This window comes from Pseudopipra pipra, chromosome 2, assembly GCF_036250125.1.
Source record: "Pseudopipra pipra isolate bDixPip1 chromosome 2, bDixPip1.hap1, whole genome shotgun sequence".
Lineage (NCBI taxonomy): Eukaryota > Metazoa > Chordata > Aves > Passeriformes > Pipridae > Pseudopipra > Pseudopipra pipra.
This window is the reverse complement of record NC_087550.1, coordinates 63,875,413-63,898,621: the sequence shown is the minus strand read 5'-3', so window position 1 is coordinate 63,898,621 and position 23,209 is coordinate 63,875,413. Positions and strand designations below refer to the sequence as shown.

General features: G+C 41.9%; 1 protein-coding gene across 6 annotated transcripts; it reads left to right on the top strand.

Annotated features, from left to right (window-relative positions):
* The first annotated feature begins 9 nt into the window (after nucleotides 1-9).
* NEK3 (NIMA related kinase 3) lies at nucleotides 10-21,857 on the top strand. Of its 6 annotated transcripts, none has more exons than XM_064645765.1 (17): nucleotides 10-119; nucleotides 1,375-1,416; nucleotides 9,627-9,729; nucleotides 10,540-10,633; nucleotides 10,870-10,967; nucleotides 11,994-12,077; nucleotides 12,761-12,828; nucleotides 12,948-13,034; nucleotides 14,144-14,198; nucleotides 15,982-16,182; nucleotides 16,513-16,582; nucleotides 17,176-17,222; nucleotides 18,140-18,242; nucleotides 18,666-18,788; nucleotides 19,847-19,981; nucleotides 20,613-20,739; nucleotides 21,694-21,857. In XM_064645765.1, exons 2-17 carry the CDS (start codon nucleotides 1,403-1,405, stop codon nucleotides 21,758-21,760), a joined length of 1,476 nt encoding a protein of 491 aa, XP_064501835.1. In that variant the 5' UTR covers nucleotides 10-119; nucleotides 1,375-1,402; the 3' UTR covers nucleotides 21,761-21,857. The 6 variants fall into 6 exon arrangements, with proteins under 6 accessions (XP_064501835.1, XP_064501836.1, XP_064501834.1 ...); XM_064645766.1 differs by having other exon boundaries at nucleotides 1,375-1,427; nucleotides 9,638-9,729; XM_064645767.1 differs by having other exon boundaries at nucleotides 37-119; nucleotides 1,380-1,416.
* Nucleotides 21,858-23,209: the final 1,352 nt, after the last annotated feature.

Below are 23,209 nucleotides of genomic sequence, written 5' to 3'. Positions count from 1 at the left end.
TCCGTTCTCCTTCCCATCCTCCGCCCCCATCCCGGCCCGGGGAGGTTGTGGAGCAAGCGCTGGGCTTGTGCCAGGGCCTGTGCTCGGGCCTCGGCCCGGCGGGATTGCGGCCCGCCGAGGTGAGTACCCGGCGGGCCTGAGGGGCTGGGGGCGGGTTGGGGCTGCCTCTCCTCAGGCTAGAGGAGCTGTAGAAACAAGCCCCGAGATGCTTTTCAAAAGCAGCTCATCAGCCCGTTAAAACACAGTGTGTGCACAGTGTATACATAAAGGGATGCTTGGAACGTGGATAACCAACTTAAAAACACCAACGTTTTGGGAAAAAAGGAGAACAGGTCACTGCTGTGTGTGAAATGCTTGAGAAGCGTTTTTAGCAGAAAATGGGAACGTGGGAGTTTGAGCAGTTGTGGGAGCTCTCTGGCGTTGTGGGATTAAGCTCCATAGCCATGTCCTCTCCAGAACGAGAGGACATGGCCTCAAACTGTGTCAGGGGAGGTTTGGGTTGGACAGCAAGAGGAATTTCTTCATAGAAAGGGTTGTTTAAGGCTGAACAAGTTGCACAAGGAGGTGGTGGAGTCACCATTTCTGGAGGTGCTCAAGAAATGACTACATGTGGCACTTTAGTGCCATGGTCTGGTTGACAAGGTGGTCATCAGTCTTAAGGTTGGACTTGGTGATCTCAGAGGTCTTTTCCAGCCTCAGCGATTCTGTGATACAGCTTAAATGCAGTGATAGGACAACTGGGAACAACTCAGAACTGAACCAGAGGGAGCTTTACACTGTTAATGTTAGGGAACATTTCTTTGCTGAGAGGGTGGCCAAACGCTGGAACAGACTTCTTAGAGAGGTGGTCAGTGCCCCAAGCCTGTCAGTGTTTAAAAGGCATTTGCACCATCCCCTTACCAATGTGATTTAACTTTTGGTCCCCCCTGAAGTGGTAAGGCAGTTGGACTAGGTGACCATTGCAGGTCCCTTCTAACTGAAATACTCTGGATCTTCCAGTTGTTGAAGTCGATGTGTAGTAACTTTTACCAGTTTGATCCTGCTTATAGTGAGAATTGTCACCGGAAGCTTGAGGCTTGTTATGTTATTGTGCCTGTGAGTTTTCTTTAGTGTTATGAAACCACCTGCAGGAGCGCAGGTAAGAAAAAGAAGATGCAATGTTGTAGGTTTGCAATTTACATTTTCAAAGAGCTTTAGTGTTTGAAATTAAAAAATGCAGCAATAATGCTGTATCAAGCTTTGAGTTTTACTTTCTGGAGGCCTCATTTTCAGTAAAATCATGTAACAGTGCATAGAAGTATTATGGTAATGCTGGAAAGTTGTAGGTACCCACGTTCATCAGTCATTCTTGTTATTTTGCGGATTTTTTTGAAGAGAAGTGTTGGGCCTGGGCCTATAAAAAATGGAAGAATACAATGCCTCGACCCGTAGGGATGGAAAGGGATCGGGCACTGCAATAAGGGTTCAGGACACAATAGAGGTCTGGTGAAGCAATGCCAACTTTATTAGGGAGAGTAGAGACTTAAATAGGGAAGGTTTGAGGGGAGGATCCAGAACTAGGGAGGAGCAAGGGATTGACATTTCAGGAGGGAAAGGGATTGGGTGGCTGGCTGATAGAGGGAGGAGTTTGGGTGTCTCTGGGGGAAAGGGCCAATAACAGCTGTCTCTGCACTGCAGCAAACCTCAGCCAATCACAGGCAGAGGAGCGGGAAAACAGGGAAAAAGGCGGGAAAACTCTGAGGGAAGGGAGAAGACAATATGGAGGGTGAAAAATTTAAAACAACAACTGGGGTACAAACAACATCATAACAATACAACATCAACTGGGGAACAACTGGGGATAACTGTCCAGTCCATTATAAGTGTCATTTCCGGTGTGCAGTAGAATCCAGTGTAAGAATGTCTTGTTTGGTGTAAAGGATGTCATTCGGGGCTGTAGATTTCTCTCCATCTTTGAAATTCCTCCCACTCAGTCCTTCGTTCCCCAACATCTCCCCCTTCTTTGTTTGTTTGAGAAGCGGCAACGATGTTGGCGGTCACAGACGATATCAGCGTTTTCCTCAGGAACACAATTAAACGGGGTAAAACAACACATAACGAAGTTAAACCAAAAAGAGCAATAAGACATAAAATAATGAACTTCCGGGTCCAACTAGGTAAATTTGGTAGCTGTAGCCAATCAAAGAGGTCATCGAGTCCTCCGCCCTTGTCTTGACGAATTTCTCGGACCAGGCCCTTCAATCGATCAATACTTTGGTGGATGGACTCGGCATGGTCCGAGAAATTCATGCAACACATGCCTTCAAACTCCTGGCACCCGTGACCGTGCGCCAGGAGGAGGAAATCGATGGCGGCTCGATTCTGTAAACTTACCTCTTTTAATTTCTGGGTGTCCGCTAGCAGGCCCTCAATTGCTTGGGTGGTCACATTCGCCTCCTTGGTGAGCCAACAACCAAGGTGCGTCAGCAAAGAGAGGGCATGTGCTGTCCCTATCCCGGGGATAGGGAAGGACGCCCAGAAATTCTTCACCCTTGACCATATGTGAATGTTAGAATCACAATCCTCTGGGAAGGGCAGAGGAGTGGGCCAATATTGTGGCTTTCTGACATTCACATGGGGTGCAGGGAGGGAATTTTGGAGCCGAATTGGTGCATTGATCACTTGGGGTTCAGACTTGACTTTTGGGGCAATAGATTTGGACCCGGGGAAACGAAGGGGTGCTCCCATAGAAAAGGAAAGGGATTTTCTAACTCTGTTCTTGGGGAGTACAAATTGATTTTGCAGGTGGAACTTCGCCGGGTTAAACAGGGCCAACTTTCCTATTGTGCAGGGCCCTCCCTCGGGGTAGGCCCTAATTCCCGGCCACGCCCGATCTCCGCACAATAGGAAATATCCCTTTGGGAGCTTCATGTTCCGAGGAACATGCTCTGTAGGGATGGTTGTTACCATTGACCCATTGCACCACGGCGAAGTGGACTCGCGATACAGGGGGTTGTTGGCCGTCACATTATGGGGGGTAAACAAAACAGGCTGGGTATAGCGATGAAATATAACACACGCGGTGGTTGGGAGCGAACCTAATAAATCAATTTCTTCAAAAGGAATGTCAATAAAAGTGAGGGCTGATATCGTCTGGGCGAGGTTGGGGGAACTGAGTGGGCCCGCCCCTTTATTTCTTGTTTGGGCAACAAAGGAGCCCCATTCCGCAGGGGTAATGGGAACTCCAACTAAACATGTGCGAAAAGGACTTCCGGCGCTGGCTAAGGCTAGGCATAAGGTGTCTGTGCCAGTAGCCTTAGCCAGCGTTACCCATAAATTTTCTCCGGGCTGGCTCATCCACTCTCGCAGAGGTGACGTGTCGCTGAGAGGGATGAGTCCGAAGATGACGAAACCGGAGACGATGACGAAGCGCAGTAGATACATGTTGTTGGTGCTGTTCACTCGCGGTGGATTTTTATTCTCCTCGCCGGGACCCACTTTGGTCCGTCGGGACCTGAAATACAAGCGTAACCCTTCCCCCATGTTATCAAGGGGAAAGGGCCCGCCCATGTTTCCGTCAGCGGGTCCCGGTACATGATCTTAGCCTTTTGGGAGGACGAATTAACTACGCTTGGTCCAAAGTGACGGTCTGCTGGACTTCTGTCTGAGTGAGTTTCCTGTTCTTCCAGCAAATTCAAAAAATTTAAAACATACATAATTTTATCTAATTTTTCCTGGGGGGAGAGGCCAATACTCCCCCTCTTTTGTTTTTTAAGCAAATTTTTGATATTTTGGTGGGCACGCTCCACTATACCCTGTCCTGTGGGATTGTGAGGGATTCCAGTGGTATGGTGTACTCCCCACTGCTCGAAGAACCGTTTCGTGTCCGCAGACACGTAGGAGGGTCCGTTGTCAGTCTTCACTTGCTTCGGGACACCCATCCTCGCGAATGCGGACAGAAAGTGTCTTTTCACGTCACGGCTCTTTTCACCAGTATGCGCGGTGGCTACGACCATCTTTGAAAAAGTATCGATGGATACGTGTACATATTTTAACTTGCCGAATTCAGGGACGTGCGTTACATCTGATTGCCAGATTTCCAGCGCTGAGAGCCCCCTGGGGTTAGTCCCCTCCGGGGCGACAGGCGTGATAACCTGACAATCAGGGCACGTTTTCAAAATTTCCCTGGCTTGAGATAATTTAAGGCCAAATTGTTTCATTAGCGATCGTGCATTCTGATGGAAGAACTCGTGAGATATTTTGGCTTGCTGGTATAAATTGGGAGTAACGACCATACCTGCCAGGTGGTCGGCAAGTTGGTTTCCCTCCGCCACAGGACCGGGTAGAGTGGTGTGTGACCTGGTGTGGACAACGAAGAAGCCGAATTGCCTGTTTTGGATTAAGAACAATAATTTGGTTAATAATTCAAATAAACTCCGATTAGATACTTCTTTCAAATAAGAATTTTCGATACGTTTGACCACACCAACAACGTAGGCCGAATCTGAAACAATGTTGATTGGTTCACCACAGAAAATTTGGAAGGCCCGCACAACCGCTGAAAGCTCCACGATTTGGGGAGAACCTTCTACTTTATGAATATCATACTGCCAATTGTTATTTTCGCGCCAAATTATTACTGCATTGCCGGTTCTCCCTGAGCCATCGGTAAATACTGTTTTAGCATCTTTTATAGGCAAGTCTGATTGTACAATTTTTAGTTTTAATGGAATTTGAATTAACCTTTGAATAAATGGGCACGCCGGGAGGTGTATCCGAATTTCTCCCGGGTAGCCCTCGATGGCAATTTGGAAATCGACAGAGGTTTGCAGCAGTTGATCTAGATGTTCGGAGGTCAGTGGGAGGTAGATAAAATCTGGTTCCTCACCACTGAGCTCCAAACATCTAGTGCGGCCTTTGAATATTACCTTTCCAATCATTTCTATGACGGTGGTGATCGTCTTTCCGAATTGGTGCTGGAGGAACATCCACTCCCACAGACAGAAGTCTTTGTGACCGTCAGTGAATTGGCCGAGAAGGCCAAATGGTTGTCTTTGTTCTCTTAGGATTATTAAGGAAGATGGCAGTCCCTCCATCTTCCTATATGATTGTCTCTCTGTTATTTTTCTTTCGACAATGGATAAGGTACTGATTGCCTCTGGTGTTAGATGGCGGGGGGAGGACAGGTCAGCGTCTCCGCGAAGCAGCTCAAAAAGAGGGTGCAAATCTCCGGTTGTGATTCCCAGCACAGGCCGGATCCAATTGATCGCGCCCAGTAGTTTTTGGAGGTCATTTAACGTTTGGACTCTTTTATTAATTTCAACAGATTGAGGCCGAATCGTTTTTTCTGTGATTCTGAGTCCAAGATACCTCCAAGGTGATTCCCTTTGAACTTTTTCAGGGGATATCTCCAATCCGTTATCTTTTAATGCCAAGGTGGTTGAATTTAGTGTCTTGTCGACAGCCAATTGGGATTTGGCACAAATCAAAACATCATCCATATAATGGAAGATGATTGATTGTGGATATTGTTGCCGAATCGGACGCAACACTTCTGCCACAAACATCTGGCAGAGTGTTGGGGAATTTTTCATCCCCTGGGGAAGCACCTTCCACTGAAACCTGCGATGGGGTTCACAAACGTTGATAGCTGGGACTGAGAAAGCAAATCGCGCCGAATCAGCCGAATTTAGATAAATTTGAAAGAAGCAGTCCTTGATATCAATAACCACTAGGGGCCATTCAGCAGGGAGCATGGATGGTGATGGCATTCCCTGCTGGAGGGCTCCCATTGGTTCCAGGACTTCATTCACTTTTCTCAGGTCCTGAAGAAATCTCCAGGCACCTGAGGTTTTTTGAATGACAAACACTGGAGTGTTCCAGGGACTGGTGGAAGACTCCAGGTGCCCTTTGGCCAATTCTTGATCTACCAAATCGTTGAGAATTTGCAGCTTTTTATGTGGTAGGGGCCACTGATCCACCCAAACTGGCACATCGGTTTTCCAACTCAGTTTGGGGAGCTGCTTCACTTCAGTGACCCCTCCTAAAAATTTTGGTCTGGGGACAGGGTTCTTAAGGAGAGCTCCCACTGCCCCATCGCGTCCCGTCCCCACAACGTGATTGGAATATTCAAGATATAAGGTTGGAGGGACGCTGGTCTGCCCTCCGGCCCATAGACAGTTAATACCTCCTTACTCCGGACCGGATATTGTGTTCCCCCCACGCCGCTGACTTGCACGTAGGCCGTTGTCGCGGGCCATCCGTGCGGCCAGTCTTTAGAGGCGATTATAGTTACATCAGCTCCCGTGTCCAAGAGGCCTTCCACTCTGACCCGCTGCGGGCGTCTGGGCTGTGAATAGTAAATTAAACATGTTAGAAGAGGGCGAGAAGATTCGACTGTAGTCGACCATAACACTTCCTTGTTGTCTTCTCTTCTCCGCTCTTCATCCACAGACAGCACGCGCAGCAGGTCATCCATGGACACCATCTTGGCCACGGGAGAGTGTTCCTCTAACTGTACGGGGGGGGTGTGAACATAGAGACAAACAGCGATGTTATTGTTTGTAAGTCCGGTCAGGAGAGAAGGCACTACTAATATTCCCTTATCCACTGCCGAAAGATGTGAGGTTATGAGGTAAGTAGCGTCAGGGTCGACTGCGGTCGACGGCTCGACCCTGGCGAGCTGCTCGTACGAGCTTAAGTGAAGGGAAGGATGTACGACGGACAGGATTACCCAAGGGAGTGAAACGTACTGTTTCGCCATGGGGACCGGGTCAGGGAGCGGCTGTCGAGTCACGGGGTAGCTGGGCGTGATGACTGGCGCAGGATGGAGCGCACATGGGGGGCATTTGGTGTCATCGCGCTCCCCCGAGCGCTCAGCTCCCCGTTTCCCGACGGCCCACACTCACCCGACCGGAGGTCCGGCATGGACGAAAAGGTAACTCTCTTTTGTAGCCGGGGTGAACGACGCGAAGGGAGAGGCTCGCCATTAATGTTGGTTAGGGACCGGCAACTGGAGGTCCAGTGCCGTCCCTTCCCACACCTACGACAGAGGGTATTAGGTAGGTTGGGCGTTGATTGTGATAACTTAGGGCAATGTTTTTTGAAATGCCCTTTGTCCCCGCATTCAAAACAATGATTTGGTCCTGAAAATGCGGCAGCCATTAGACGTGCCTTATGGGAGTTCGACCCTATATTCTTACACGCTTCAATCATGTCAAGCAGAGTGGGATCTTTTAAGAGCTTTAATGCTCTTTGGCAGTCCTCGTTGGCCTTTTCGATAACCAATTTTTTAAATAAAATTTCTTGGCACTCTTTTTGAGGTACCTGCCTGGCAATAGCCTCTTTAAGCCTGGTTATGAAATCGGTAAATGGTTCTTTGATGCCTTGGTCGATCATCGTGAAGGAGGGGGTCGGCACATATGCGTCGGCCACCTTCTTCAGGGCGTCTAAGGCCAATTCTTTTGACTTGTCTAATAATTTTGGGTCCAATCGAGCTTGATCTCCTCTGCGCGTGTAGTCGCCCTCACCATAAAGCATGTCTACTGCCTGCCTCGGGGGAATACCTCGCCTCTCCATCTTATCGTTCACCCAGGTTACAATACGTTTTTTCCACTCCGATTCGAATGCTGAGGCCTGTACCGTCGTGAGCAGCCCTCCCATCACTCCCCGGATGTCAAAAGGTATCAAAGTGTAAGCCAGAAAAAATGATTCCATTAGACCGATGGTGAAGGGCGCACCCAACCCATACTCCACTATAGCTTTTTTGATATCCTTAAGCATGGGGTATGAGATGGGGCGCCACTCTGGTGGCTTTCCTTCATCATAATACACAGGGAATGCTTTTAGGAATTCCGCATCCCTAGCGGATGCGGCTTCCTCCCGGAACTCGCTCCAGATGTCCGGAGCGTCTGGTGTCTCGTCCGGGGAGTATGGTGGCCAGTAATAATCTGAGGTGGAGTGCCGGCGGGCGGAGTAGGCCCCGGTGGCCCGGGCCTTATGGGCGCGGCCATCTTGGCGGATGTCCCTCTTGGCCTTCGCCTTAGCCCCGCCTACTACACCCCGTGACTTCCGGGAGGGGGATCGGTCGGGGGAGGAGTCTGGAGTGGCGGAAGATGGCGTGGAGGGAGGTGTTTCTGGGGAGGGGCTCCGCGCGCGCGTATACGGGGGCGGAGACGGCGCAGTGGGTGGAACTACAAGGGCCCGCCTCCGCTTTTCCCGCCTAGATCTTTCCCGCGCTCCCCGGGGCCCCGCCTCCTCGACGCCATTTCGCGAACGCCGCGAGTCCCTTCTTCTTGCCCTCCCGCCATCTTGCGAATCACTGTCCGAATCCCTCCCGCCATCTTGAGTGTGATGTCCGATGTTCTTCTTCCCTCTCCCGGTGTCCTTATCTGTGGTGCAAGTATCCGTGTCCGTATATTTAGAGTCTTTTTCCGTGTCCGTATGTGATTTCTTTTCTTCAGTGAACTTGGAGGAAACAGCTTCTTTGGTGTTGCTGCTGTCGTTCTTATTCATCATCTGGTGCTGTAGCACCATCAGAATAAGCCTCCAGGCGATAAGCGCCTCTTTCGCGAGCCGGTCACCCCTGCCGCTCTCTCGCCAGAGTTCGAAACCTATGGCTTGCCACTTGTCAAACGTGGTGTTATCATTGACATGATGGCCGTGGCGGTCAAGCCATTTAGCGAGGGCTTTTGCTGACTTTTTGTCTAAAGGGTGACCGTGCTCAATTACAAAGTCTTTGAGGCGTCTGTAAACATACTTTTGGGAGGTGGAGAGTGTGAGTCCCATGGTGTTAATTAGGTCCCTCGACACTCTCTGGTGTAATTCCTCCCTTTTTGTTTAAATTTGTTGGTGGGGAAGGTGTGGGGTGTAGGTGTAGGGAATGTCCCCCGCAGCTCACCTGTCCGGTGCGCGACCCACGCGGCAGCAGAAGATGCCCGTAGTCGTCCGCTGTGCAGGGGAGGGTCGGCGGAGAAATCCTCACTCCTGAGGATCCTTGAGTCCAGCGAAGGCGCAGGAGTTCTCTCGATACGAGAGACCTCTACTGTGCCCCACGTTGGGCGCCACTTGCCTCGACCCGTAGGGATGGAAAGGGATCGGGCACTGCAATAAGGGTTCAGGACACAATAGAGGTCTGGTGAAGCAATGCCAACTTTATTAGGGAGAGTAGAGACTTAAATAGGGAAGGTTTGAGGGGAGGATCCAGAACTAGGGAGGAGCAAGGGATTGACATTTCAGGAGGGAAAGGGATTGGGTGGCTGGCTGATAGAGGGAGGAGTTTGGGTGTCTCTGGGGGAAAGGGCCAATAACAGCTGTCTCTGCACTGCAGCAAACCTCAGCCAATCACAGGCAGAGGAGCGGGAAAACAGGGAAAAAGGCGGGAAAACTCTGAGGGAAGGGAGAAGACAATATGGAGGGTGAAAAATTTAAAACAACAACTGGGGTACAAACAACATCATAACAATACAACATCAACTGGGGAACAACTGGGGATAACTGTCCAGTCCATTATAAGTGTCATTTCCGGTGTGCAGTAGAATCCAGTGTAAGAATGTCTTGTTTGGTGTAAAGGATGTCATTCGGGGCTGTAGATTTCTCTCCATCTTTGAAATTCCTCCCACTCAGTCCTTCGTTCCCCAACAATACAAAGTGTTGAAAGTACTAGGAGAGGGATCCTTTGGCAGAGTTCTCCTAGTTCATCATGGAATCAGTGACCAGAAGTATGCGATGAAGGAAATAAGACTTCCCATGGTAAGTGTGACACATAAGCCGCCTCACCCACTGCTTAAAAAAAGTAAAATTTTTAAAAAATCATAGTTGCGGATGTGTTTTTGAAACGCTGAACACTTTTGCTGCAGATTTTGTGTATTAGACAGTTGCATGGTATGGTTACTGTATAACTATGTCTGAGTTGATGTTGTTGGTACTGAGTAAAGTAGGAAAATCTGATCTGATTCAGAAAGTGCATGGTTACATTTTGGGAAGTGCAACACATAGGAAGACACTTTCAATGAAATTCCTGTTCCCCGGTGCCCTTGATTTCACTGGAATGCAGATTTCACCTGCAGTGCCTAATGAGAAAATTATTATTATTGCTGGTAATCACTTATTTTGGATTATCTTCTCTGCATCTAGATAAGCAAAAAAATCACTAAATGGGAGACACCAGCTTTCTGGAGCCTGAGACTCAGTTAATATTTGGGCTCTTGGCTTTATAATTGAGTTCATGCAGACTGTCAGCTGTTCCAAAGTTGGTGTGTGCTGCTTTGTTACATAGTTCTGCACTTTTAAAATAGAAAAATTAACAAATTGAAGTAGGAAAATATCCTCTCGAAAAAAAAAGAAATATTAAAATCCAAACACTTAAAAAGCTCAAAGATGTCTTCAGCTAGTAACAAACCATAGATTAAAAACACGGGGCTTTGGGGGTTCTAAATGGCTTTTAAAAATAACTGAAAAATAATTCTTCAAAGTATTTTCCTTTTGGAAAGTGAAGCGTATTGTGTGTCTATGTGAAAATTTATTAGTGTGACATTTATACAGGTGTACTTATATTTTCAGTCTTCGTCTGGTGTAGAGAACTCTAGGAAGGAAGCAGTTCTTTTGGCTAAAATGAAACATCCGAATATCGTTGCCTATAAAGAATCATTTGAAGGTAAATATAAAAATTTAAATTCCTTCATTTGTTTCTAGTAGCATGCTCCTCAGGGATCAAGGTTGCTTTCTTCTTTTTGTTTACAATACATGTTATAAACAAAATACATATTTATTGTAACATATAACACATAGCATGTAGTCAGAGCTTTATAGTAAAAAGTGTTACTTACAGTAAAAAAAGTACTTATTCTGCTAATGAAACTACTAACTATTCTTAAATTACCTAAAATTTAGCTGATGGACATCTGTATATAGTGATGGAATATTGTGATGATGGAGATCTAATGCAAAAGATTAAACACCGAAGAGGAAATTTGTTCCCTGAAGATATGGTAAGAAAAGACATTGTTTTGAACCAGGGAGCCAGAAATCCTGGTTCATGTAAACTGAAACATGCTGCATAAACCAAATTATAGATATGCAAACACCATGAGGTACCTTAAATAAAACAAAGGCACTTACAGATAGAATAGGAAAGTTATTTCTTTTATAATTTCCAGCAGAACAAGGCAAGAATTGAACTGAAAGGATTAAAAAAGGAATTGCTGCCTGTATCTGGGAATTGTGCAGATAGTGGGAAAAACAGTCAGGTTTGTATGCAATTAAATAAGAATTTTACAGAAACTTCAGACAGAATTTAAGGCACAGTAAGATGTACTGCGAATGAAACGTAAACAAAGCACTCTGGCAAAGATAAATTAAGCTAGCCAAGAGACCATGTAGCAATTAAATGTTTAAAGTATTCAGCAGGCATTAACTCCTTTTATCAGAGAGGCTATAAAATTACTTAGAAGAAAGTTCAAAGGGACATTATAGTGAATGAAAGCTGCTTCTTGCCACAGTTAGAAGCATCACATTAGTTAAAACAAAAGGACCAGAAATCTCAACTAACTGAATATTTAGATTTTCTATGCATGTTTGCATCTTTAGGAGTTTTCTTTTGTACTTTAAAAGGAACACATTTTCTTTTAGAAACTGTGTGTTATTTCCCCATGGGTTTTGTTTTTGTTTTGTTGTTTGGTGGGTGGGGTTTTTTATTTGCTAATTTACTATGAAACTATAATTAACTTGCTTATAAAAGGACCGTGAATAAAATGCCATGTAGCAACTCCCTACCTTCATCATTGTTATGTATTATTACCGCTTTCTAGACACAGTTAATAAACATTTCTTCTGCCATATTAAAATATAATTTATCCTGAACTCAGTCTTTCATGCTGATGTGAGGCCATTATGTTAGAGGTACTTTTAACTCCCAAATATTCAGAACATGCTTTTCTTTTCCTAATTTTTTTTATCTATTAGTATTCATTACATACAGCATTGAGCTGTTATAAGTACTAGTTACTCTTTTTCAGATCCTTCACTGGTTTGTGCAGATGTGCCTGGCGGTGAAGCACATTCATGATAAACGTGTGCTGCACAGGGATATAAAATCCAAGGTGAACAGAGCAAGTTTTGTTGCCACTAAAGACCTCTTCTGCATGTAAAAGTTAAACTCCCTCTTTCATAATGACAGCTAAGTTCTGTGTTTTTTAATTTAGGCCTAAGAATATCATGTAAATGAAACTGTTGAGTGCATGGGATGATGTAATATTGCAGGCGTAACCATCATCTAAGTATAGATATATCCTTCATATCCAAACTGCTGATAGCACCAATTGCTTGTGACAGACTGCATATAGTTTAAACCAGTAACAGAAGTATAAAAAAAGTGTATAGATTATGCAGTTTTTAAATGTCTTGACTCACATTTTTTTCTTTGTTACTGTTACCTATCAGAAAGAGGGAAATTCAGAAGAAAGTGTGACCTTATTGGTTTGAGTACAGCATAGAGATTAAGGCAATTCTAAGCTGTGATTCTTCCTCTGCTAATGATGCTGGGGTTAGGCTCATATAAGCTTTCCGTTTCCCTGGACGTAGTTCTATGTCATGGAATCAAAGAACATGACATAGTTCTTAGCTTTTTTTTTTTTTTGGTAGAAGTATTAGGAGAAGCAAGTAAAAGGAAATATAAAGATAAAATACTAGAAGTGATTGCCACCATGTTTTCTGCATATACAAACTGCAGATATGATTCCTAGAAGAATATTTCAGTACGTTAATCTATGCTCTTGAAATGCAGAACATCTTCCTCACTCAAAACGGGAAAGTGAAATTGGGAGATTTTGGATCTGCACGCCTTCTTGCACAGTACGTGGACATCTCCACTGATCTCAGTGGTGTCAAGTTTTATTTTACCATTGACAAATAGTACAGAGTTCTTAAATCATGGCTTTCCACCTGGTGTTTCTTCTTTGTTGTTTCAATAGCCCGATGTCATACGCTTACACATATGTGGGAACTCCTTATTATGTACCTCCAGAAATATGGGAAAGCATGCCATACAACAACAAAAGGTACCTGTGTTTTCAGTGGTCACAAATAATGCCTGACTGATGTAGGGTTTTTTATTGCTGTCTCAATCTGGCTTTGTGGCTTATCTGTATTTGGTTTAGAGAAGATACTGAGCTGAAGTGTTTTTAGAAAGAGGTAATTACAGGTTTTTTAAGATGAAAGTGCAGAAATTCCTCTTTAGTTATGTAACTGAGAGCACAATATCTTTATTCTTAGAAGTTTGAAAACTGTTGTGCAGACATCTGTTTGTTTGGGAGAGTAAATATATGCATACAAACATACACACAAATACCTACCTATCTGTGCACATACATAGGTATGTGTTTACATCTTTTGCTAGTCTTGTTTTTTTTTTTTTTTTGACTCATCATATTTTTTAAGCTCTTCACGCTGGTCATAATGTAGGGATAATGGCACAAAATGGATTACTTAGATTTATGGAGCCTAGTTTTTCTGGTCCTAATGCAAGAACTTCTGAGAGCATCTTGATAGTACCGTTTTTACAGCTTCTTCCCAGACTCCCAAATACTAAGCCATATTATGTTCCCTCCCCTAGATCTGTTCTGTGACCCTAGTTGTGCAATTGGTTTTCCATAGGAAGAAACCTTCTAGAACTTCGGGTTTTTTCTGCTCCTCATGGAAGAAAGATATCAGTCGCTTCTTGTGCAGGTGGCAGTACTCACTTTTGATGGAAAATGATGGGTTTTTTCTCAGTAGGAGAGTTCTTATTGGCAGGGCCAGAATTCCAGCTCTCAGAATTAGGATTGTGTGGCTGCCATCTGATGTTACGGGCTATGGAATACAAAGACTTTCAAGGATGGAAGGATAACTGTTGTTGGCAGCAAATTGTTTAAGAGACATCCTAGGAATAAAAAGCCAACTACAACTGTATGACAGTCATCTTTTTTTACATCAGGGTAGGATAAAATAAGCAAAAACATTTCCACTGGAGAGGATAAATGCATAATTGTGTTGTCTTTTATAGTTACTTACATTTATTTTTAGTTTATTCAATTAAGTTATGTACACAGATTGAATCTCACTTTTTCAAAGCAGGATATTAAATTGTAATTTTTGGCTCAAAATTTCTCATCCTTCTCTATATCTACAGTGATATATGGTCTCTGGGGTGTATTCTATATGAGCTGTGCACTCTAAAACATCCGGTAAGTACAGCTTTATTGCTATCAGAAAAGTTTTGGAATTCCTTAAAACTTAATTAGCAGTTAGCTGTACTGTAGATTTGACTGATGTGTTTGCTGCTGCTTCCAAAAGAGGGAAGTATTGCTCCACCCTTCCCAGACCTCCTCCACTATGTGCCTTCTGTTTTTCAGCAGTTCTTGGGACCTACTGGACCCTTCTGTAGAAGACTTAATTTTCAAAATTGTTAGAAAACAATTTTTTTTTTTCTTGCTTAACTTTCCTCAATATCAGTGATCTGGGACTTATTAAGGAGTCCAGCAATTGCCAGGCAGGTTCCAGATATCTGCAGGGATATTGCAGTGAGCATTGCATTTTACAGGATCAAGATGATCACAGGAGATATAGGCAGTGACACTCAAAATCTTTACTAATGAGAATATATTGTGTGCAAGTACAGTGAAAGGTAGAAAGCAATAAGCAGTTTTGTATCTCACATCAGTGATATACCTTTGCTTATTCTTCAAATCAAAGAAGTCACTGTCAAAGCACTGTCCTCCTCTTGGAACCGTGGGAGCCTTGATGTATGGTTCTGTCTTTCTGTCATTCCTGGGACACTGTCTTTTACAGTCTTGATGCTGTGTTTCTTATGTGTTAACTTCCTCTGGCTTCTATATACAGACACATGGGTAACAGAAGAGCCCTCATTGGGATATGTTTGTTTGGCAAGAAAATGAGATCCTAATTGAAGGTGATTTTGTCGTAGTTTTTTATAAGCAGCAGTTTCCTTTTGTTGAGGTAATACTATACCTTGAAATCACAGAACCACAGAATATTCTGTTTGGAAGGGACCCACAAGGTTTATCAAAGTCCAGCTCCTGGGCCTGCACAGAATGATACCATATGTCTGAGAGCATTGTTCAAATCCTGCATATCAGCAAAAGATTCTCCACAGCTGCAGCTGCTAGCTATGCAAGAGTGTATTGACTGAGCGATAAAGGAGTCTGCACATGGGGGTGTGTTAACCTAAGTAAGTCTGTGGCAAGGCTTTGGCAGTGTCACAGCTATTCAGGCAGAGCTCGGAGCTGGGGTTCAAAGGAGTGGAGTATTCTTCCCTTTTTAGCAGCATTGAAATGTTAGGTGTCTGGTTTTGTGTGATGGTCAGACATGTTCTTGCATCATCTATCAGAGGTGATGCCACACACTGTGGATGTTAGGTATTCTGCAGCCAAGCCAGCAGAGCGTACCCAAAGAAAACTTCCTGCGTGGAGGTAGAAGTTCTCAAACATTTAGATTTGCAAGAAGGTATTTGTGCCTTTATAGGCTACTTTTGATAATTTTTTTTTAAATCAAAGTCTGTGTATTTCCTAGCTTGCTGTTTCACTCTTGCAGTTTAAATCTGATGATGAATTTGATTCCTATAAAATAAAATTTGATTAATCCTAAATTTATAGGAGTAACTCTCCCATCTGCTTTCCAGTTGTAAAGATTATTGTTTGCAGCGTTCATTATGATCTGGTTTTAGTCACTGTGATGTTTTCATTCTCAGTAAATTTCTGTCATTATTGACATCATTAAATGCCCATGCAACGGCCCTACAAAATGTAGAGGAAAGTTCCTAGTGTTGTTTTTTCACACCTCTGAAACTGTCAAACTGGAAGCCAAATCAGGTGGTAGTAAAGGAGCCTACAAAAATACATACTATGCATTTTTATATAGAAAATATTAAATCTCCTCTTAAATCATCTCAGCATTTTTTTACCTTATGCTTAAACTCTCTGCTCTCATGTTCATTTATTTTTAATGCAGTTTCAAGCCAATAGCTGGAAACATCTCATCCTTAAGATATGCAAAGGGTCCTACAATCCACTACCTTCTCACTACTCCTATGAACTTCATTACTTAATAAAACAGATGTTTAAGAGAAATCCTCAGGATCGTCCATCAGCCAGTACTATTCTTTCAAGAGGTTGCTTAACCAAACTTATAAAAAATTGTTTGCCTTCTGAGGTATAGTATATTCTTTGTCTCTGTATTTAAGCAATGGTATCTACATTTTAAGTACTAAATCATTTTCTTTTGTAGTTTGTTAGTGTATAACTATAAAATGTGTTGTGTAGGTCCTACTCTAAAAGCCATAAATACAGTTGCAGACTTCTCAGAGAGCTGAGTTTTTAAAAGGATTTGTTTTGAAAATTAAAGTTGAATATTGACCTGATGCAGCTGAAATTAGGTATTGCAGCTGTTTTGTATAGTGACTATTTTTAAAAAATAATGTAACATAAAAATTGAGGAAGTTAAAAATGGTACAGTACCTCCATCTTTTTATACACATTCCAGATGATAAAAGAGTTTGAGCTGGTATTAAAGGAAACCAAGAAACATGAAGGCAGTGCAGCAAGACGAAAGGGTAAGTGAACAACATTTTTGTTGATGTAGGGAATGACAAAATGACTAGGAAATGTAAGATCTTAAAAATAGCTATAAAACATTAGTACTATATGTTCAAATCTACATTTAATTATTTCAAAATCTAATATTATTGAAGCTATATAGAAAATGTTTGAAGGGTGTAAATTATATTCCAACGTAAGTAGAGTGCAAAGCTGCAATATATACATTGTTAGGCATAAGACTTGTGCTAGAAATAATTCAATTTTAAAATAAGCAAAACTTTTAACTGTTGCATGTATTTTAAATATGAGTTCTTTCTTTCCCGAAATATGGTGAAGCAAGTTACGTTCACTATTTAGTTTCTAGAGAGAATGTTGGATTTTTTTCTTCTGCATAAATTAAGCTACACCAAAATTTGTACATGTTTAGAACTGAATAGTAGAGGGACTCCCTGTTGAGAATGAGTTCTGTTGACAGAAGTGTGAGGAAGCTATCACATAATTTTCATTGCTTGGTTCAGTGGCATTGCTGTCATACCTCTGGAATGCCACTTTACTACAAATGTTTGCTAAAGGTGTTACCTCTTCAATCTCTTACTTAATGTATCAGGTAGTGTCATGGCTGGTGGAAGCTCAAATAATAGGAAAGAAAATAGGGTAAGTATGCAAATATAAATATAATATTTGTATTTTAGTAATTTAGAATGTTCTATATGATAGAAAAGTTCTAATGGAAAATTATTAGTATACTAAACCATGGATCAGCCTACTGGATCAGCTGTCATCTGTGTTCAAATTGCAGTTTTCCTGTGCATTTTTCACCACTCTAACTTTTTGATTTTTCCCATATTTAGTTTAGTTCCAATGTGCATTTCCTTATAACCCTGTCAAAACAAAAACCCAAACAAAAAAATCCGCTCTCGTTTTTCTAAGTTTTTGGATTCTGCAAAAATTTATGCATTTTCATTGCTTCAGGGGAACACTGAGAACAGGCTGCTGTGGAAACAGTCTAGTCTGAACATAATTCTCACCAGGTTTTAGGGCCCATGTGAGATTTGAGGTGAGGAGAATTAAGTTACAGGTAGCCAAGATATTGCCTATGGGCACATTACAGCACAGCCTGACTCAGCTGTACTTGGTATATTTTTAAAAATGTGTTGCCATGGGGCTTATTTTTTTTCCTTTTCATAGGCCTGTCAATCTGAGAAGTTTAATATTTGGGTGCATCTTGTTTTCCCTGGGAGTATAAATAATTTATCCTTATATTGCTTCTGTTCTTAAATGTAAAACAAACAAACAAACAAACAAAACAAAACACAAATTGCATCAAGTAACTACATGTGTGCTTAGCTTCAAAAACTGAGATGGTCTGTCAAAAAAAGGCATGCAGTGTGAAAGCTGTGCAGTAATAGATACTGTGCAATTGCAACTGGCTTCATCGTCAGTGGTTTTAGTTTTCAGGTCTTCAGATCTTTAGGCCAGCAATCTTATAGCAAAACTGTTATGTTAATATTACTGCTTGTTTTTTCTTGGCAACAAGGATAATGATTAATGCAGTCTTTATTTTTTTAAAGCAAAGAGAAGATGAAAGTAGTAATTGTAGCCCCTTAGAAAGGAAAAATATTACTGAGAGTTTGAGTGAAGGCACAAAGGAACAAAGGAAGTCTGAGCAAGAGGGTAAGTTTTACAGTTTTAAGGCTGATGCACTTCCTTCTGTGTAGTGATACCTACATGTCAATGATCCAGCCATTTAAACAGGTAGCACAAACAAGCCTGAAGCTGTAGAAAACCTTTCCACCACCAGTTACTTCTGCAGTTGCATTGATTGATACTGCTCCTCAGAGATGTTAAAAAAAATATTTTAAAAATTATCTTGGCCAAATTATTAAAACATTTGTTTGAAAGCATTTGGAATAGAGTAAATGCATGGGGAGCTCTTACCAAGTTGGGTTTGTACCCATAGAATCAAACATCACTGCTAGTTAAGTGCTGTACTCTTAGTACTGCTTGGCCTGGACAGGGCAATCTGGACAGAGAATCAAGCTTGTTATTGTCCTTTTTTTGTTACAGTTACAATAGAAACGTCTGCTTTCCTTGCAGGAGATATTGATTTGTCACATGTCCACAGGAGGCAATGGGAAAAAAGGATATCCAATACTGTACTGGATGTCCTGGAAAATGCGTCCTTGCTTTCTTCTAGTTTTACACCTGAAGAGACTGAAAGTAAGATTTGATTAAATGTGGGTTTAGGTCAAGTAATATCAGTGATTCTTTATAGATTTTAAAGGCCAAAATTTTACAGGACATGTTTTAAATGACGTAAAATTAATTTAAAAATATTTTATTAACAACTAAAAAGTCCGCTGTGCTGAAGAGAATTTCTTTGTGGTTTTGTGTGACAGGAGAATTGCAAAGAGTGATGAAAACCACAGATAATGCTAGCAACCCTAAAATTATAATCATGACTAAGAAATTACCCTACAATTCTGCTCTTAATATGATGTTCGTGGAGGTAACAATGAGTAATTCATTTGATGCAGAATGAAACTGCCCATCTGTCAACTATGGGATACTATTGGGAGCATAAAACATCTGTACCTCTACTTCTGTTGTCATTAACATCCAGATAAGGTCAATGACAATAGCTATCAATTATGACCTCACATGTGAGGCATAGATTTTTCTTCCACATCTACAGCTTTTAATTAAAACACTTAACATGAGATTTCTTCTGAAAAATGTTTCAATTTTAAAATGCCCCTCACTTATGCAACTGTTATAATTATTTAATGTGATTATAGATTGTAAGGAACTGTGAATAAATGCTGTGGAAATAAATAGTCAAAATATAAGTAGTCAGAAAATTCCCCAGCTGTGGTAGGAATGTTGCATGATAATTATATGCACAAGGGAAAAGAACAGAAGAATGCATGTATTTAGGTGTTCGGCTATTAAAAGGCACAAAAATGGCCTCAGGCTCCATTTTGTGGGATTCATAGAGCCACCACATAAGCTTGCAGAGACTGTGACTCCTCACACCCCTCAGCCTGTTTCTGCTAGCTTCCTGTCAGCAAAAAGTTCCACTGTGACCATTCTGTAACTTGCTGTCCTTTTAATGCTGACAGTGTCAACCTTAGTTTTTTGAGAGGTCAGTGGTGCTACAGATGGAAATACCTAGACTCTCTTCTTCCTTTGTTTCTCTCTTGAATGTGATCTTCAATGTAATCCACACTGCTAATGCCATTTTATCTAAGTAGTATTTATGAATACTTTCTACCCAGGTGGTGGTGTTATAAACTACTGTGAAAAAAAGCCACGTAAGCAGTGGAACAAGGAAACTCCTCGGACCCTGATGAACATTCTCACTAATGCAGATGTCAGCCTAGCATTTAAAACATACACAATTTATAAGCCAGGTAAATCCCCAGTTTGTGGGCAAACATTTATACAAACAGGTTTATTAATAAAGACTTTTCCCTTTTTATTTTTTTTCATACATAGCCCCCATATATAGAGATTGTGCACTTGAATTCATATCACAACAGGTTGGGTGGGTTTTTTTAAGTTTATGAAACGAGACGTGGAATTACAAAAAGCCAGGATTAGAATTCATGAGTGATTGTACATCTCCATTACAGCTCTCTATGATGGACTTTCACTTGCAGCTCAACAGCTGAATGAAGTTGTGACCAAAATGCAGATGCTGTAGAGCCAAGTGTCCTCCATCCTGCTGAGTGGCCTGGTGTATGTGTTAGGGGGGTGCAGTAAACACACTGCAGCCCCATCAGGTAAATCCACTTCCACTAAGTCAGCAATGCCCTGTTTTGAGGGCAGGATGGTAAAATGGTACAGCTAAAGACAGATGCAGCCTATAGATGTGCACAGCCACAGATACTTGTTCTGCATTTAAAATAGGTAACAACTTGACCTGGAATCTACTACAAAGTGGGGACAAATTAGAAAGACTACATAGTATTAATATTTTTAATAGGTTTACTTTTAAAATTAAAATATTTTGGTGACATTTTAATTTTTATATTTTCAAAGCTTCTGAAAATATATTAAGAGGTCCACTTTCTGATGAAACTGAAGCATCTGATGAAGTAGATGGTGAACATGAAGATGTTGTCATAGATTCTGAGAGACTTGAGCCTAGATCTGATGAAGATGACACGTATGTCCAAATGATGTCCTTGTATTTTTGTTTTCTTTGGTTCCTCAAAGGGATTTTCCCAAAACAGTGTTCTCCTGGAAAAAAAAAGTTTTATTCTCAGCATTAAAATCCACCTCTCTCCTACATAATGAAATTTAGTAGCATTTGCTATCTTACAGGTTTTATTTGCTATATTTATAGTTACTGATGGTCTGAAGATTAAACAGGATGCTTGTTATTAGCAGATACCCTAATAATTTGCTGATGACTTTGAAAAAAATGAAAGCCTGAGCTGAAGTTAGATCCACAGTAAAGTGCAAAACCTTCTTGTATGAAAAATCTTTGTACTCTGACCTTGAAATCTGATAACCAGTGGCAAAACCACCTGCCCAGTGGTATGTTTGCTGCATTTGTATATTATTCTTCCTGAATTTTCATGTGTCATGCAATAAAATCTCTTTGGAACCTACTTATAGAGACATATTTATAGAGACCTTTTAAATTCTGTGTTCTGATTATGTTAGTGACCCACTTTGTGTTTTTGAAAGAGCAGAGTGAAAAATCAACACCTTTGAACAAAAATACTGTGTTTTACAGATGTGTGTATGTTTTGGGGGTAGTTCTTGGATTCTCAGAGTTTCAATTTATGTCATTGTTTATTTTTGTGGCACTTAGAGATGAACTACTTAGGCATGTATTGCTGTAGTTCAGTTGCAGCTGTCAATATCAACACATTTTCAGTCTCTAAGTATATGAATTTGGTTTTGCTTTTGATAAAACTTACTTTAGTAAATTCCAAAGAGAACATATTTTGGTTCCTTAATCACAATGGTGCAGGAAATATGTATCTTGTGCTGATATTTTTAACATAATTTATCCTAGTTATTGGGTAATTTTTTCACGGGGGAAAAAAAGGCAAAGATTTATAAAGTTGTATTTTGCTTTGCAAAACAACATTTTGAAATCTATTTTTAGGGACTTTGAGGAAGACGACCCAGACTGGATGTCGGAACTGAAAATGGCATTGAAACACAGTGACTGAAAACTTGAATTTACCTATGATAAGTGAAGTTGGGTGTGCTGGTCTTTATAATCAAAATAGTTGTTAATAATTGGTTATTAAAATAATTTAAGTCAAATTCCGAGTGGGCATGTTTTCTGTATCGCAAAACTGAGCATGCAAAATGCCCAACAAACCTTTTCAGATAGAACACTTGCAAATAACTAAACAAGTCCAGATATTAAAGGTATTTGGAGTTGGTAATAGCTTTGCAGAATTGATCAGTCAAATAATAGCATTGTTCAAATCATCCTCTTGTCATATTTCAAAGAGAAGGTGTAACACTATGAGAAGGTGTAAAGTTATTCTTCCTGACTACATACTGAATTAACAGCTTTGTGTTGAGTTGACCCCGGCTGGATACCAGGTGCCCACCAAGGCTGCTCTGTTACTCTCCTCCTCAGCTGGACAGGGAAGAGAAAATTTAATGAAAGGCTCATGGGTGGAGATAAGGACAGGGAGAGAGGAGATGAGGACAGGGAGAGATCACTCACCGATTAACGTCATGGCCAGAACAAACGTGACTTGAGGAAATCAGTTTAATTTATTACCAATCAAATCAGAGCAGAGTAATGAGAAATAAACCCAAATCTTAGAACACCTTCCTCCCACCCCTCCCTTCTTCCCAGACTCAATTTCACTTCAGTAGTCAACTCTGAGCCCAGCAGCTATGGGAGTAGTGCCTCTGCATCAACAGATTAAAGGAGGGGAGAGAGAAGAACGCTGACAGGGACATCAATGGGTCTGTGTTGAAGCCAGCTGGAATTGGCTCTGTCAGACACGGGGGAAAGCTTCTTGCCGAAGGCACTCCTGTAGCTCCTCTCTGCTGACACACAAACCCAATACACATACATAGTAAAAGTGATGTTATCTGAAGGGCCTGTTATGGGAAACAGCTATGCTAAACATTTGAGGCTTTGGTTCATGCAATTAGTCCCCTGAAAACTCTTGAGACTGAACTTTTGCCTTAATTCAATGAAAAGGGTTTTTTATATGCCACTGCATATGTGAAAGGAAGCAAATTTGTTCATAAATAAGGACAAATTTTCCAGCTTATACTTCAGAGAGTGCTATGGGCAATGTTGTGTTTGGGCTCTGCGCTGGCTACTGGGTACTAAACACTTTACAAGGCAAGTGTGGCAGAGAAGAACACAAACACTCAGCAGAGTTCTCCTGGGGCCGTCCCAGACAATGTCCACATAATAAATAATATCGGAGAATAATACCCAAAGAAAGCTTTAGGACATCGGTAGATTTGGTACGGAGCCAGTTTCTGTTGCACCTCCTCTCTTGCTCGTAGGCTGGTACTTGGAGTTTCCACCAAGGATTCAGCAACTTGAGGCAGTCGAGATTTGCTTTCAGGCCACTCCTGTTACTGACCACCCAAATCAAAAGTCTCTTGTCGCAGGCGGAGAGAGCGTTTTGCGTAAG

Bases quoted from the DNA above. Each gene is read 5' to 3' on its own strand.
- NEK3 (XM_064645765.1), top strand. The intron at 18,243-18,665 runs GTAAGTTTTACA...CTTTCCTTGCAG, and splicing joins AAGGAAGTCTGAGCAAGAGG to GAGATATTGATTTGTCACAT. The intron at 20,740-21,693 runs GTATGTCCAAAT...ATCTATTTTTAG, and splicing joins AGATCTGATGAAGATGACAC to GGACTTTGAGGAAGACGACC.